Source organism: Emys orbicularis, chromosome 2 (genome assembly GCF_028017835.1).
Source record: "Emys orbicularis isolate rEmyOrb1 chromosome 2, rEmyOrb1.hap1, whole genome shotgun sequence".
NCBI classification, from domain to species: domain Eukaryota; kingdom Metazoa; phylum Chordata; order Testudines; family Emydidae; genus Emys; species Emys orbicularis.
The window spans coordinates 92,302,677-92,320,232 of record NC_088684.1 but is presented as its reverse complement, the minus strand read 5'-3'; the positions used below and the strand labels follow the sequence as shown (position 1 = coordinate 92,320,232).

General features: G+C 41.0%; 1 protein-coding gene across 2 annotated transcripts; it reads right to left on the bottom strand.

Moving 5' to 3' along the window:
- Positions 1-261: 261 nt before the first annotated feature.
- SEH1L (SEH1 like nucleoporin) lies at positions 262-17,229 on the bottom strand. Of its 2 annotated transcripts, none has more exons than XM_065397993.1 (9): positions 17,088-17,229; positions 14,060-14,110; positions 11,756-11,902; positions 8,928-9,139; positions 6,765-6,863; positions 5,322-5,462; positions 4,805-4,962; positions 3,828-3,978; positions 262-489 (listed from the first exon to the last, which is right to left on the bottom strand). In XM_065397993.1, exons 1-9 carry the CDS (start codon positions 17,196-17,198, stop codon positions 300-302), a joined length of 1,260 nt encoding a protein of 419 aa, XP_065254065.1. In that variant the 5' UTR covers positions 17,199-17,229; the 3' UTR covers positions 262-299. The 2 variants fall into 2 exon arrangements, with proteins under 2 accessions (XP_065254065.1, XP_065254066.1); XM_065397994.1 differs by lacking the exon at positions 262-489 and adding an exon at positions 761-2,171.
- Between the last annotated feature and the right edge of the window lie 327 nt (positions 17,230-17,556).

Below are 17,556 nucleotides of genomic sequence, written 5' to 3'. Positions count from 1 at the left end.
AACCCCCAACTATTAGATAGGCACTTTGAAGTCAGCTACTCTCTATATATAGCTCACAGTTAATGCTGCCTGTGTGCAGTCATAGTTCATCAAAGGGTACTAAGTAATAGAGCTAATATCCCTTTGATGCACAAGCACAAACATTAGGTTCCAAATACTGTGGTGTTTGCAAAACATGCAAGAAAGCCCTGATTTTTGAAAATCTTTTGGAGGAAAAGTGAAAAATGAAAGCAGCCAAAAACTGAAGCATTTACAAGCATCTGAATAAGGCCCTTTCGGATTTATTTTGAGTATGTATATTAAACCCCTTCATTCTCAGGTAAAAGGTTAAGAGGCTGAGAGATATATCGTCTGCTTGGGTGAGGATACTGGAGGTTGGCAGTGTCAGCATCGCAAGAGTGCTCTATCAGAGGAGGAGGAGGTAGGAGCTGGGCATAACTGGACCATCTCGATCCAGCCCGTGGGGAATCCAGAGGGGGAAAGAAATACCTGAAACAATTAAGACAGGAACAAAACACCAAAACAAAAAACAAAAAAGAAACAGAAGAAAAAGAGAAAAGTAGTAAATACAAGGAGAACCAAAGGGGAGAAAAGACATGCTGGAAAAAAAAAGCTTTAGTATATCCATGCCAAAACCAATGAAACGTAACCGTAGAAATCAAGGCACTCATTCAAAACAAGATTGATTGAACAAGTCTGGAAACTGTTCTTTAAAGAAAAAAAGTATACTCTTTTCCACTGAAAGCCTCATAAAAAAGAATATTGTAAATACATCCCTAATATGCATTTTACAAAGAAACAAGTTACTTTGTAAATTCGAAGGATTTTCTAACACAGCTATCAACATCTTTGATGCACACGGTTCTCCTAGAATTCATGCAACTTATTAACAGAGACTTTAATAATGCTTCATTTGCTACACCACGCAGACATTAAATATTATGCAAGTACACATGCTGCATTTGCATCCAACTCAGATCAATTTTACTGCAAGTTTCTAGAACAGATGTAAAAACATGAGATTGTTTTTACAATACTTAGATATCACAATATACATTTACAAGGAAGGACTACTCTTTTCAATTAAATACAATCTTTGTATGTATTTACATATTTCTGCAGAAATCTCAGAACAAGCTAAAGATTTCTGATCAACACAATGCTCAGAGAATGCCATTTCATGTCATTTTGCCAACTTCTATTATGACTTACCCGTAACATTTATGCACTTTAATATAACTATTAAAATATTTGGAGACATTATCTGTCTTGTTTTTTGCTCTGAGAATATTTACAGAATGGCGTGGCCAAGTAATTAATAAATCCTGGGACAATCCACATTTAAAGATGCATGTTGATCTGAATTTAGGTGTTTCCTAGATTACTGTAAGTTTCAGAATGTTGTGCTCAGAGGGAATCATAATTACTCTCTGGAATCACACCACAGGAACATACAAACACATTATCAGAAAAAAGTATTTTTAGTGAGCCTGAAGAAAGTATGACAGCATTTACAAAACATTTCTTTGAAGTAGTTCGAATTTATAAATGAAGCAACGCCACACTAAATTAAGCTATTATCTGTACAGTTGTCAAATCAGACTGTTCTCTTATTCCTTTTAGACTAAACAGTTTCAGTATATTACAAAGTAATTACAAAGCTGTAATGTTTAGGAATCAATTATATATTTGAATACTACAAAATTTAAAACAAAATCAACACTCAAAACAATTTTAATGAAAATTAACTGACTTTAATGGTCATTAAGCAGTCTTTTCCCTCCTCACACCCCAGCTAAGGACAACAAATCCTCTTAACCCATATACTAGTCCATTAGTTTCATGAGCTTTCCAGGGCGGGGAGTCGGGGGTGGGGGGGGGAAAAAACCTATTTTGGTGGAAATCTGTCTCAACAAGAACCCTCTCCAATTAGCTTTCTTTCAGAAGTTCCAACAGTGTCAAACTGCAATGGCTAGTACAAAAAGGTATACAGTGTATTTTTAAAAAGGCCTTTTGAATTGCGTTTAGTAGTTATCAAGCTGCTGGTGTCTTGGGAGAGGTCAAACGGCGTTGGGGAGGGGAAAAAGAAGTTCTCTTTCCATTCCTGTGTGCATGCAACAAGCAGCAAAACAGCAAAGTTACTCCAGTTAGGTTGATATCAGCTCTGTTTTCTGTTAAAAAGGACATAATACAAATGGAGAAGGGAAAATGCATCACAAATCTAGGCACATGTGGTTATCAGCACAATAAGAACACAGCACTACTGAGTGTGGGTTTTCTAGTAATTTATTTTCATGTTTGAAAACATTCCAAAACTATTTTTATCACTAACCCACAGTTTGGAAAGCATAAGTGGTATGATGTACTTATTCTGATAAATTTGATTTTCCAAAGATTGAAATCTTATTATAGTTTAACTGCCCCTTAGCTGTTTAAATGTACAATGCATTGAAAGTCAGAGCCTAGAGACAGCCTAAAAGCAATCTAATGGTGGTCCAATCCAATTTGGTCAATAGTTAATATATGCTTTGTTTTTATTAAACTTAAAATCCACTAAAGCACATTATAGATATGATTTTTACACTAACTTTCAACCCAATGTAGTTACAAAGCAAAATAGGTAGGTAAATACTTTCTCACACAGTAAGGCTCTATCATAAAGGACAGGACCCAGTATAGTCAGAGATTCCATGGCCGTAGACGTCACAGTGGAATTCACCCCTGCTGCAGAATTGTGAACAAGAATCTTACATTTCTCTTTTTTTTAAGTATGTTTCTAGTCCTTAGAATTGTGGAGATAACCTTGGAAACATACACCAATGAAGTGGTGGCTGCCCGAGTCTGCCGAGAGCCTGAAACAATAGCTCTAAGAGGTGTAAACTGTCCCATCCATCACAGTCAGGGCCCTGTGGAGTCTACAATTCCACAACTGTAGAATACAGCATTTTTGCAAGATGATATAGAGTTCAACATTTTTGCTGCAACCAGCTGACTTTTGTCTTCCTGTCCTCCTGGGATTTGGTCTGCAGCTGCCTCTTGGCTCTCTAGCTTTCCCCACAAAGGAGAGTTAATTAGATTATAGTGCATGATCCCTGCACTGTTCCATTGAGGGCCAGAGCTGGAGTTCAGCTTACAGCCAAGAGAAGGAGGAGCCAGAAGCATAGGCTGGCCAGCTGGGCTGCCGGGATAGCAGAGTAGCAGCCGACACTTGGGAAATCAGGGAGATAACCTGCTGAAGCCAGCTACAAGCTTCCCCCTTCCCTAGTACACACAAGGGAAGGAGCTTCTGAGCTGGGCCTCCTGGACAACATCACGGGAGCCAAGGCTTGGGTTGTGGAGCCAGGCCACCTGGAGAGCATAGGAAAGATACCCATCCTCAAAAATAATCGCCATAAAAATAATCACTGAATTTTATGTGAATGAATATTTTGAACTATGAACCACAGTTGCATTTGCCTAAGAATGGAAATGAAGGATATTTAACAGTGATAGTATAAAATAATGTTTGCTGCAGAATTTGGAAAATTCTGCTGTGGAATTTGGTCCCATTGTGCTGCAGAGTACACAGAGCCCTGAAAAAGGGTACCTGCTATATGCTGGAATCTATGAGTGCCTTACAAATGCAAAATTAAATAATTTAGTAAGCACTTTTCTAAATGTTAGTATAACAGGAAAAAACACTAGTACAATAATAAAAAACATAAGCATTACCACCAGACCTAAAAACCATAAAAGAGACATCAGAATTGAGTGAAACTAAGAGTGAAGTAGGTACACAAAAGCTACACTCTAGAATTTTTGAATACACTATGTATAAATTAGCCTACCTGCCAGCAGCTGATCCATTTAATGAGTTCTGTAGGCTTGTATTGGCTGAACCTAGAGAAGCATTAAACATTCCCTGCTGAGAACTACCATTGACTGGACTCCCGTTACCTTTCAGTATACCAGTGCACTTCCAGTTGTCCATGTAATTAGCTGCAAAATCATAAAAAAAAAAAAAATAGTTTTCATTTCCATCCCTAATCTCCAAGAACATTTGATAAGGTTACAACATTTTGGACAGATTCTCAGCTGGTGTAAGTCAGTGAAGTACCACTGAAGTTAGAGGAGCTATATCAATTTGAGACAGCTGAGGATCTAGCTCTTTAACTGTTTGACATTCTCTTTCCACACTATTGTTTTCAATTTCCTCTTTATTAAGCTTGAAAACGTCACTATTCAGTAAATCAGTAAAATACAAGTGGTAAAGTTCAACCTTCCTGTAAGTAATTACATACAAAAATGTTAGTACTGATAAAATTACAAAGTATTAGTTGGACATGTTAAAGATTAAGTATCTGTATCGTTCCCTGAGCAGGATCTGGGGAATATAGATTTTTCACTCTTCTGCCATCAGGTGAAGACAGCAACAGAAATTGTAACTTTGATATTGTAGAGTTTTGTATACATCTCACATTTATTCCTGACTGCAGTAGACATGTTCATGAGATAAAACATCACATTAACTTGTACTACTTTAGTTAGAACAAACTGAACAATTCAGAAGACAAGTTCTGTTGGCTATTACCGTATTATAAATCAAACAAAGCAAGTGCTCTCTGAGGTCCAGCAAATAAAAGGTTTTCTTTTCTTTTCCAAATGCACACAGCAATAGAAAGTCTTACGGTCCACAAACCAATTCAAAGAAACTTGCATTCCATAACCAATTAAGTTTTCCCATAGGTACAGGTCAATCTTTAACCTTTCAACATTTGACAAAGCAATCTAAAATACCTTAATGTGTGCCCTACAGAACTCTTACCTTTCCATAGTCTAACACATCCATCATCACCAGATGATGCAAGCACTGTGCCTGTTATGTTCCAGCTTACTCGCCAGACCTGGGAATTGTGATTATCAAACTGAGCTACTATCTGAATTTCAAATTTTGTTAGTCCTCCAGAAGAAGTCAATTCTTTCCTGTTAAGAAAAAAAAGCGGGTAAAAATTCTACATGCATCTGTATTTTAAGACAATAAACATTACTAATTCTGACCAAAGAAAATACAAATTGTCTTGAATGTGCAACAACAAAAGGGAGCTATGTTTTCCAAGGTTTGTGACAATATTTTCCTTGAACAAGTAATAGTAAATGATGTTGAAAGAAAATTTTGTTGTGCTAGTTCATTGGTTGCCTTTAATAGACTGCTAAGAGCAACTCTTTCTGGATAGGCTTAAGTATTAAGTACTGATAATGTTTTGTTTTATCTCTTGAGCATATTAGCATAAGACTACACAACTATATGCTTTCTTGTTAAGAAATCTGGCTCAAAAGCTCACCTTACAGGTTTCAGTGTGAAAATTCGTACATCTTTGGTAGCTACAGCTAAAATATGGAAAGATCTTCCCAGGTTCGGAGCAAATGCAATATCATGTACAGGATCAGTGACTGTCATAAGAGTTTCTGCTTTTGCATACTTCCTGAGGAGCAACAGATAGGTTATTCATTTGATGAGTGCTGACAACATAGCCACTGATGCAAACATGGAGTAGACAGAGGGAATTACTGTACTGAGAAGGGTCCAGCAATCAAATATAAATTAAAAATAAGAATCATTAATGTTATAGTTACAAATTAATTTATTTTAATTTGTGTAATCTGTGTTCAACAACTGGCTTCTGTCTGCCTCATTCGCTATATAATGAGCATCTTTTGTACTAGGGCCAAATTCTGCTTTATCAGAGTAAGTGATATTAGATTTGCTCTACTGTCACTGCAGACAGAATCTGGCCCAGAATGAGGTATGAATCCTCAGGATTCTCCTGCCTCATGCACTATTCAACAGGCACACTGAATGAAGCAGGATTCTAATATGTGATCTCATAATTAAATAGTTTATCATAAAATTAAGGTTTCACATGCACATCTGTGCATTTTCTTACTGGAGTGACTAATTTAACAAATCTAATGCTTTCTTAATAGCTTTCAAAGAATGCTGATGATTCACAGGATTTTCTACCATCAACTGTATCAACCTTGGCCCCAATCCTGCTAAGAGTTATGTATCTGTTTAACTTTAAGCACCTTAAGTAAATCTTTGCAGGACTGGGGCCTAAGATCTCTGCGTGAAAATCCTAGTGACACTCATGGGGTTTTTGTGTTCGGAATGGCAGCACTAGCCATGGTCCATGACCATGATGTGCAACATCAGCCAACATTCTGAGATTCTTCTCCTTCTACCCATTCCATGATACAGGAATATATGCAGCAACTACAATGAGGCAGTATTTCAAACATCATTTCAAACTTCTCACAATTTACATGTTTTATTACTCAAAAGTACATTTTGTACTTCTATCCATACACAATAGTGAGAATTATTTAATCACTATGTTGTTATAAACCAGCAAATAGCCATTCTAAACCCATTATAAAGATTATACAGTACAACCTCAGAGTTACGAACACCTCGGGAATGGAGGCTGTTCATAACTGTGTTGTAACTCTGAACAAAGCGTTATGGTCATTCTTTCAAAAGTTTACAACTGAACATTAACTTAATACAGCTTTGAAACTTTACAATGCAGAAGAAAAATGCTTTCCATTTTATTATTAGTTTACATTTAACAGTACTGTATTTGCTTTTTTTTTTTTTTTGGTTTCTACTGCTGCCTGATTGTGTACGTCTGATTCCAAACAACATGTGTGGTTGACTGGTCAGTCCGTAACTCTGGTATTCATAACTCTGAAATTCTACTGTACTGGTTAATTCCTTAGTTTACCTGGTGTTTTCATTGTATTCATAAATTTGAACCTTAGCCAGTATATTTGGACTGTTGTCATCACTTCCTACAGCTATCATCGGAGAATGAGCTCGAGAGCTACAAGTGAAAAATAAGTGCCATTACATTTACAAATTACTATCATGCATAACACAAGTTAAACTATTTTAAGTATTACAGATTAAAAAAATTAAAAATGTTAATTAGATTGCAAAGTCAAGCACTCAAAAGTTAAGAAATGGCAGATTTTCAGCTGGCTGTGCAACCATAATTCTGGCCCCTAGAATGACCATCCTCCTCAGTGCATGAGACTAGGGCCCAGTGGAAAAAGCAGCAAGTAACTGAAGACTATCATTTAATGCAGCAGTGGGCAAACTTTTTGGCCCGAGAGCCACATCGGGGTTGCAAAACTGTATGGAGGGCCAGGTAGGGAAGGCTGTGCCCCCCCAAACAGCCTTCCCCCCCCCATTTCCCATCCCCTGACTGCCCCCCTCAGAACCACCCCCCGCTCCTTGTCCCCTGACAGCCCCCTCCTGGGACCCCCCAACCCTAACTGCTCCCCTGGGACCCCACCCCCTATCCAACCCCCCCTGCTCCGTGTCCCCTGACTGCCCCATCCCCTATTCACACCCCCGCTCCCCCCCCCCCTCCCCGGGACTCCCACGCTTATCCAACCCACCCGTTCCCCATCCCCTGACCACCCGCCCCCTCCCCCCCAGAACCTCTGCCCCATCCAACCCTCCCGCTCCCTGTCCCCTGACTGCCCCCCGGGACACCCTGCCCCTTACCCAATCCCCTGGCCCCCTTACCATGCCGCTCAGAGCAGCATGTCTGGCAGCCGCGCCGCTCAGCCGGAGCCAGACACGCTGCTGCGCTGCCCTGCAGAGTGCTGCCCGCGCGGCAGAGGGGGAGGGACCAGGGGCTAGTCTCCCCGGCCGGGAGCTCAAGGGCCAGGCAGGACCGTCCTGTGGGCCGGATGTGGCCCGCAGGCCATAGTTTGCGCACCTCTGATTTAATGCATACACACATGGAGATAGAATTGGAGTTGTAATCATAAATTGGGCATTTCCTAACTTGCAAGTGTTTGTCTTTGCAACCTAAATAACTTTTTTAACTACTAATTTGATGTGTAATTTCTTAGGGTTTTGAATTTGTTTTTAAGTAAAGTAAAAGATAAAATAAACTGTGTGTAACTTTAACAACTTCCACCTCTCATAATGAATCAGGAGTGTTTGAACCTGAACCTTCAGTACTGAAGCACAGATTACTACTATGTTTAGCTGTGTAGCTCACATATTAGCTGGCTCCAGAAGAAGGCTATTTTCCCAAAAGAAGGGGTGGGTTACCAGGTCTAGAGGTGAAAAATCCAAGGAAGTGTAGCCCTGTCTGGCTCCTCCTACCTCAATCCCTGGTGTTAGGGGAACTCTTGTCCCAAGTGTTTCCCCACCAGAGAGGAGACTGGTGTCATGCACTGGATCTAGGGGTAGCCTGGTAGGGACCATCCTGTCTCTCACTCCATCCCTCCCCAAGAGATGGAGGAGCGCTTGCCCCATGGAGCTATGTAGGGTTTACGGAGTGAGCCCAGACCACCTCTCTTTTAAGTCCCCTCTCCTTCCCCAAAGGCCACTTTGACAGGTCACTGGGTATTCCCTGTTCAGCATGTGTTACTGCTTTAACAGCGGCATCAGCCTGGCCTCATAATGTTCAGTGACTTGGGCAGTCTTGTAACATTTTCCTGAATACAAGTGTCAGAAAGGAAATGGCAATATTTAACACTATCTCTCAGGCAAATCTGAATGCTGTTTCATGAAACAAAGAAAAGAAAGTTCTGAAGCCCAAAGAGATTCCTCCTGTTAAATATCAAAGGCCTGCTGAAAACAACAGAGGAGAGCTTCTCAAAGAAAGGTCTCAAGAATCCTTTATAACAAAGTTAGGCAAACTTAATGTAGACGTCACTACTCCCCCACAATTATCATTCATTCTCAAACTCTCACTTATGATTTGATCCAACCAAACTAGGTCAAAGTCTTTAGTAAAGTTTTCTTCTAGACCTGACAAAATCTTTTGGATTTTTACTGCATTAATAAGTTTTAGACAAACTAATCTTTGGACTTTTCTTCCATTCATTCTTTAAACCTGTCTAAATGATGCTTTATAACTTACCTTGATGGATTCCAAGAAATGCAACTGCAGCTTAGCTTACATGAGATTTCATGCTGCAGTGACCACTGACTGAGATTCATAACATCAGGAGCTTCATATATCCTCACTACTCCATCTGCCGAACAGGTTGCTAACATAAGACCCATATGCTTGGGAGCAAACTTCACATCTGTAACAGATGTCCTACTGTCTACCAGAGTGGTCCTTTTTACCTGAAAGTAAATGCAGTAATCATTGAAGAAAAAAACGCTTCTGAGCTTCCAGCAATTATTTAGTTACCAGTTTATGATGCAGTTGTGTGGCCATATAAATTGTCATGTACTAGTGCTCCAAGGTCTAGAGTTTCATCTTAAAAATCCCTAAGGGCTTGCCTACAGACACTTTCAGCACCAGTGTAACTATACTGGTTAAGAACCACAAACAGTTAAATTAGTCCAATCTATTGTGGGCACAGTTATATCCATATAAAAGTGTTAATATTGATATAGCTTGATTAGGTAAGTTTACCAAAACCAGTTTCTAACCAAATAATTAAATCAGTGCACAAACTATGTATGTAGGCCAGCGAATAGCGTCAAGCTCTAAGTTTGGAAACAATCTTGAAAATGTGGAACAAATGTGCACTGACAAATATATCTGCCTGAATTTTCAGCCAACTTGAAACTATATGTCTGGGAGATGTGAAATGCTCTGTTCATATAAATGGAGATGCTGACTGTGAGGCCTAATTATGATGTTTTCAAATATCAATATTGTTAACTATTTCACTGTTGATCATTTTAGAAGGAACATCAAGATAATATACTTCTTTGTTCTTGGTGATAGTTTCAGGTAGCTACAGGGGCCAGACAATTTGTTAGGGTTTACTGGGATGAGAAATTTCAATCCCTTCCCCCCTATTTAGAGTAATCATCCCTCTAGCCAAAAAAGTGAGAGCGCGAATGTGCACACAGAGATACATTTGTGCATGCACATAGAGGTAAATTTCCTCACCTGTATCAAAGCCTGTTGCCTGTGCACCAAAAAACACACCAAAATCAGCTTCCACACCTGTTTTTGGGTGCCAAAAGCCGTAAATATCCCCTGCGCAGAAGTCAAACCTTTAACTTTTCACCCACCCATGATATTTAGGGTAATTATACATTTTGAATACCAAAATCTTTGCACGTTAAATTTGGTAACAGCCTAAAATGAGCTGAATATCAAAATAAAAGATACCATACTTATTGTTACATGGTGCACTGAGTGTGGGGGTAGGTGGGAGCAGTCGTACATAATTCTGGGATTCCTGTTGCATAGGAAGGGTCTAATGTGCAACACAGAACATTAGAATTTTGAGGTAAACATTTTTTCCTCAGTGGATATTTTTTGAACAGAGAGAGGGGATACCAAAGTAAAATGTACAATATAAAAAGGCTGCAAATTTAGAGGTACACTCATCACTCTATAATGAAGTTGAGAAAAGGAAACAGTTTAGCTTGATGTTAGGAAACACTTCTTAATAGTGACATCTATTTGTCAGGTTGCATGCTGAAAACGATGCCAGTCATTTAAAACTAGCTTAGACAAAGCACAATCCTAAATTAACAAGGGCAATTGTCAAATAAATGACTATTATTTTATAGTAACAGAAAAGCTTCATGGAAAAGGACACTGTCTCTAGCTCTATTTGGGAACAGAAAATGGGTTGAAGAAAAGAGAACTCTCACCAAGTTACCATAACTTGCAGTTTGGAACAATTTCTAATTTAGCCAAGTTCAGTCCTCTACGGGGTGGATAAAAATCAATGATTTAAAAAAAAAAACAGATTTTTTTTTTATTTAAATAAGTTTTTTCCTCAAAAAGCATTTTATCAAAAAAATCCTATCTAAAGATAGTTTTAATTAAGATACATTATAGCTCAAAGATATCTTATCATGGAATAGGGATTATAAATTCTAATTCCTATAGTATGAGACAATATATTCATGTAATGTTTAAGAAAAGTTTTGTAAATGAGTTCCAGTAGTTCATGGATTAGGGACCCAATATTATGGGGTTCCAGGGACTTCTGTATAGATTATTTAGGTTAATCTTTCTATCTACCCAATGGGACTCAGTGCTCAGTCTACAAAAATACCATCAGAGATGCTTAGTTTTGCAGTTCTCAAACTGTGGATTTGTGTCTCCAGAGATAACATGCTTATTAACAGCAAAAATGTAGATAGATTAGATAAATAGATTAGATAGGAGAAATAACAGACCTCAACCCTATTGCCCCTCTGCAAATTTGTGTACACAAAGTCAGTCCCTTATCTCTCTCTAAAAGTGCAAAGTTTCAAAAAGTTAAATGAATAGAAGATTGTTGGGGGCGGAATAGATCTGGACAAGGAGAAGTCTGGAGATAAATGTGAGAAGGGAGGGACAGGCAGTAGAAACAAAAGTGAAACTGTTTGAGCAGCATATTCCAGAAGTCTTGAGGTCTTTCTGAGTGTAGCCTTCGTTGATTTGAGATCTACCATACCATTCTCTCACTAGAAGGGAAAACCTATAATGGCAGCAGGCCATAAAAGAGACCCAGTTTGGGTCTCATCTCTCTCGGAGTTGTGAAGAATATGTATTAAGGTTATAACAACCAACAAGAACACACTTTTATGCAGAAATCCATGATTAAATCAAGTCTTCCTGAATAGTGACTGAAATCAAATCCACCCTGGTCCTCTATTTAATTCTGGAGTTTTAGCAGCTGAAATCTGTGGTCCTTAATACTGAACAATCAATAGATGAGGCATAAAATATAGGAGAATTAAAGTGTGTGTCAAAACTAACAATAATATTTCAAGTCTCACCCAGTGACTCTGCCCTCGAAGTTTATCATTCGACTCTCCCACTATTTCTTCCCATACTACAGCAGTTCTGTCAAAAGAACAGGAAGCCAGGACCTGTCCAAACTCAGGATGAGCCCATGTCACACGCCATACGGACCCACTGTGTGTCTGGGAAATAAAAAAACATTGCAGTCCGAAGAATGCGTATTTCACTTGGAATCATGGGAAATTTCAAGTTAATATCTTATTTTTAAGTAGTATCAAGTTTTCTAGAGAGGTAAGGAATTACAGCTGTAAAAGCAAAAAGTAACAAATCTAAAAGGCTTTTAAAGTACTTATTTGAAATGAATCCTCACTTATAAGGCTCCAAATTCTACATCAGCTATATTACTTATTGAAAACCATGTTCAAAACTCCACAGTCACTGGAAAGATCAACTACAAGTTAACCAATAAAGTATATGGGTTTATTTCTCAAGTTTAGACATTACTACTACACCCCTAAATTTGGAGAAGTGGTTAAGAAGCTAAAGAATGTGTATTGACATAGAAATTAAAGCTATATTTTAAACTGCCATATGCTGCTGCCATCATCTCTGGCTTCATGGGCACTTCTCCAAAGTCCATACGGAACACAGTTGATTTTCCTTCCTGCCTGCTGCTCCTTTTTCAAGTCTCTCTGTCTGCCTACTTCTTTTCCTAGAGGAAAAGGACTCCAGTTATACAAACTGCAGAACAACTCAAAAATTGACCACCACAGTTCTCTTGGGTAACTATGCAGATTGGCCTCATTGAGAAGCTCTTCTCAGAAAAAATTATGGAAGAGTCATGTCCTAATACTAGACCCCTTCAAATCCACGGATATCTGCTTTACATCTGCGGATACCCGCGGACCATTTTTGCAGATCAGACGCGGATACAAATTTTGTATCTCCACAGGGCTCTCTACCTATACAGTTGATTAAAATGATTTTTTGCCACTTTCATTTTCATGTCCCATAATGAGACTAGAACAGGGGTGGGCAAACTTTTTGGCCTGAGGGCCACATTTGGGTGGGGAAATTGCATGCAGGGCTGGGGTTGGGGTGTGGGAGGGAGTGTGGGGTGCAGGAAGGGGCTCAGGGCAGGGGGTTGGGATGCAGGAGGGGTGCAGGGTACGGCGGGGGGTGGGGCTCAGTAAAAATTAAGTTAATTTACACAACCAATAAAATAGTTTGAAGCAATGATAGAAAGTTATTATAAAGACTAGATACAGTAAATACCAGTTCCACCGTAATAAGCTTTGGTAGAATATTAAAAAAGCATAGCACCAATAAATTCCAATGTCAATACATGCCTCAGTAAGCATGAGCTCTGACGAATATGTAAATTTTGGCAAGAAAAGTTGTGTATGTTCCTTGACGCCATAATTTCAACATCTAGCAAAAAGTCTTTAGGGCAGCAGATTGGGGTGCAGGACGGGGTTGTGGTGCAGGAGGGGTTCGGGGTGCGGGCTCTGGCCCGGCGCTGCTTACTGTGAGCGGCTCCGGGATGGCAGCGGCGCACGGTGGGGCTAAGGCAGGCTCCCTGCCTGCCCTGGCCCCGCGCCACTCCCGGAAGCAGCCGGCACCACGCCTCTGCGGCCCCTGGGGAGGGGGGCAGAGGGCGCCGCGCGCCCTCGCCTGCGAGTACTTCCCCCAAAGCTCCCATTGGCCACGGTTCCCCGTTCCCAGCCAATGGGACCTGCAGGGGGCAGAGCCCTCTGCCCCCCCCCCCCAAGGGCCGTAGCCCTCTGGCCCCCCCAAGGGCCACAGAGACATGGTGCCGGACGCTTCCAGGTGCGGCATGGGGCCAGGGCAGGCAGGGAGCCTGCCTTAGCCCTGCTGCGCCAAAGGGTTGGAAATCCTGCGGGCTGGATCCAAAGCCCTGATGGGCTGGATCCGGCCCGGGGGCCGTAGTTTGCCCACCCCTGGACTGGAAAATAATCCCAGTGATACACTGCAAAGTCTGAGCAACAATAACCAAAACTCTCTATTGTATTTTGTCTGTTCTGGCTACTGAAGTTACTGTACATTTACTAAACATATCTGTAAATATAATGAAGTCTATAGTAAAAAAAAAATCACCACAGCCTCTGCTCTTTAAACTTTGAGAAATGGGGTGAGACTGATGGACTTTTTAAAATGAGAATAATTGGATTTGCGGATTAGCAAAATGATAATCCGGGAGTTTCTACTGTACAAAACTATATAAAACAGCAAATACTTCAGTAAAATTATTTACTGACAAAATACTGGGGAGTCCCTGGCATAACCATTCATATTTATACTGAAATAATAATGCTTACCTTCCAGCTGGCAGTACAATGCCAATCCCCATTTTCACTTTTGTCCCAAACCTATTAAGAAACCAAAATGCAATCATATACTTTGTTGATCTAAGCCTTTTCTTCCTGCAAGAAATGGAAGGTAAGCAAAACTTACGAGACAATCCTTGCACACAGAGGCACAATCCACATATACCATGTAGTAACCTTTTCCCCCTGAAAACCCTGCCCCTTCCTACATACCCTTGCATCTACATGGAGGCAGTTTCAGGACTAGGTTGTAAGGTCAACTCATGCAAGCCATTTGAAAAACAGGAGCCTTATTTATTTTTGTATAAAAAATTTTATTAATAAAGGGACACATCCTGCTCACTTCATCTTAATCTGAGAATAGCATGAGAATTCAAAAAAATCTTAGTTTCACACCCTGTTACACTCAAGGTAAAAGCCTATAATAACTAAGATGTGAAATTATGACTGCCTACACGTGTGTAAATTATATGATAAAGGTTATTACTGTAAGGCTACTTTGTGCAAAGAAAAATCCAGAATGTTCCACTGTGTCCAAGCAGAAAGATAACTGTATAACTGGAAACAAAACGTTAAAATGGTAAAAACTCAGCATTCCCAATACGGTGGCTGAAAGTTGTAGCTTAACATTGCTTATGTGAATAATTTTTCAACCCTTATGTAGTGATGTTTTTAAACAATTAAATATTATTTCAGTATATATACACCCAACCCAACAATTTTTAATAAAATACTTTTAAGATTAAAACTCTGATGCAACTGATGACCCCTCCCCCTTTGTGGGCCACTGTGGTCTAGTAAACAGGACATGAGGCTGAAGGCTGAATTTCTTATTCCCCGCTCCTCTAACTTCAGTATGATCTTGAACATATCACAACCTCTCTCTGCCTCAGTTACCCCACATGCAAAAAAAAAAAAAAAAAAAAAAAGATAATCCTTACCCACCTTTACTGTGTTTTCAAATAAACCATGGAGGTAGTTACTGGTTAGTGCAGATAACTGTGTACACTGGATCTGGAATCTATTCCCAACTCTTCCTCTCATTCACTGTGTAATCTTAGGGTATGTCTACACTACCCACCGGATCGGCGGGTAGCAATCGATCTATCGGGGATCGATTTATCGTATGTAGACACGATAAATCGATCCCCGATCGCTCTCCCGTCGATTGCTAAACTCCAGCTCAGCGAGAGGTGGAAGCAAAGTCGACGGGGGAGCCGCAGCAATTGACCCCGCGCCGTGAGGACGCGAGGTAAGTCGAACTAAGATACGTTGACTTCAGCTACACTATTCATGTTGCCTCCAGGCCCCACTTTATGGCCCTCTGATGCGACCCTGGTTGTAACCAGTTTAGGACACAACCACAGTTACAAACAATTTCCTAGATTTGTACCCTATTTGTAAAGCAGACAGGACTAAAAAATTACCAATACGTAACTTACAGGAGCACTGTGATACATAATGAATGTAAATCTTATCAAGGTTCTCTGATAAAAAGGTACTATTATAAATGGAAAGTAATATTATAGTGTTCACGCAATAAACTCTAGAGCTAAACCTTCTATTCTAAAGCATATTTTCCCCCTTTTAACAATCATCCATAACTTTCTAAAGCACATTTTCTCCAGGCGGAAATTAAACTTGTTCTCAGATCAAAGGTTGTTTGTTTTTTTTAAGTTTGAGGTAAATTGGTCAAGTTATTTTTGAGTTACAGGAAAGCAGCAAAAACATATGACTTCAAGACTTTGACCAACATTCCATTAACTTTACATAACTTAAATGCAACTCATACTATACATTTCCCATTTGCCATGATTTTAATCCTCACTGAGGGAGGGCAAATTAAATATGAAAGAGTTGAGTAGTTTTTAAAGTGTGGGAATTATAAAAGTACCTGTCTGAGCATACATGATAGAACATTTAACTCATTATTTACGTTACCTCTGCTTAATTTTAAATCACAGTGCTATTAAATCTTCCAAACAATATAGAAAAGTTAAGTTTACTGTCACATCAGTCTTCTACAAGGAACCTGTTAACATTTTCTTTTCTTTAAAAAGAATAAAGTTAAATGCAATATGTTAATGCTAGCTATATAAAAGAAAGACTGAAAAATCATGTATTTGCAAATCAGGAAATGTCAAAAGTTGACAGTTCCAAAAAGCAATATGAACACAACATGCAAAATATTTTCTATTCTTGTTTTCTCTGCAAAATGTAAAACGTAGTCTTTTTATAGTGTATATTTTAGGGTATGTATATAAATATGTATCATTTATAATACATTAAGGCAAGGTAGAAAACCAGCAAACAGAATCAGAGTGCACCATGATTAAACCTGGGCAGGAGAACCCTGAATATTTGGCATTTCTCGACTTGTGTGTTTGATTTCTCAGTTTTAATGAGTTGTTGATTCCTACGTTTACTTATTAATTATAACAAAACTCGGACCCTCCTCACTGCGGCTTCCTCCTCACTGCCCTGGTAATAACCCAGTAAGGTTCTCGGCAAAACGTTTCTTTTGCCCGCGGACACTCACACCTGCTCCCTTTGAGGCTTTGACCAGTACTAAGGGCTCGCTAGTTACTCGGTGCCCGACACACGTGGCAGGGGCTAAAGGCTGCTGGCTGCCGCCCCCACCGTGGCTCTGAGGGAGCTACCAGAAGATGAACAAAACATTAACACTGGGCACTTCCCCGCGGAGACCGCCGCGGGGCTTGGCGAGCAGCAGGCCCGGCCCAGGGCGGCAGAGACGAGGAGAGGGGGGAGCTCTCACGGCACGGCTGGGCATGCGCCGGGCTCACGGGGCAGGCTGGACGTCGGTCAAAGCCGGCCGAGCCCAAGTCTTGCCGCCCCCACAGAAGGACGGAACTATTGTAAAGCCCCCCCCCAGCCCTGGGCCCCGCTTCCCGCCCCCCGCAGCGCCCTCCCCGGGACTGAGCTGCTGGGGCGTCCTGGCGCCCGGCAGGGACACAGCGGCGGGGCCCCCGGCAGGGACACAGCGGCGGGGCCCCCGCACCTTGACGCTCTGGTCGCTGGAGCAGGTCGCCATGCGCCGCCCGTGGAAGTCGAAGGAGACATCGTGGATGAGGTCGCGGTGATCAGCCGCGATGCTGCGCGCCACGAACATCCCCCAGCCTGGGCCGCCGCCGGCGGCTCCGCTTCCCTCTGAGCGCGCCGCTACGGCTTCCCCCCGCGCGGGGCAACCGCGCCTCGCTCTGACCCCCGGGACAGAGCGAGGGTGGCTCGCGCGTGCATCTGCTCGGAGCGCGTGCGCACGAGGGAGCGTCCCTCGCGCTCCACCAGAGGGCGAGCCGAGGCGTCACGCGCAGCACAGGGAAGGCTGTTTCCTAGCACCGTGGCCCCGCCTCCTATTGCGGTTGCGCGGGTCTTCTCTGGCGTGAGCCTTTCCCATATAAAAACAGGGAGGAGGCCTTGTGGCACCTTAGAGACTAACAAATTTATTTGGACATAAGCTTTTGTGGGCT

What these genes read in the sequence shown, in the direction of transcription:
- SEH1L (XM_065397993.1), bottom strand. Translation starts at nt 17,198, where the DNA reads ATGTTCGTGGCGCGCAGCATCGCGGCTGATCACCGCGACCTCATCCAC. An exon ending in GAATACAATGAAAACACCAG is followed by an intron (nt 5,463 to 6,764) that starts GTAAACTAAGGA and finishes GTTGCTCCTCAG; the next exon opens with GAAGTATGCAAAAGCAGAAA. An exon ending in ATGTGTTAGACTATGGAAAG is followed by an intron (nt 3,979 to 4,804) that starts GTAAGAGTTCTG and finishes ATGATTTTGCAG; the next exon opens with CTAATTACATGGACAACTGG.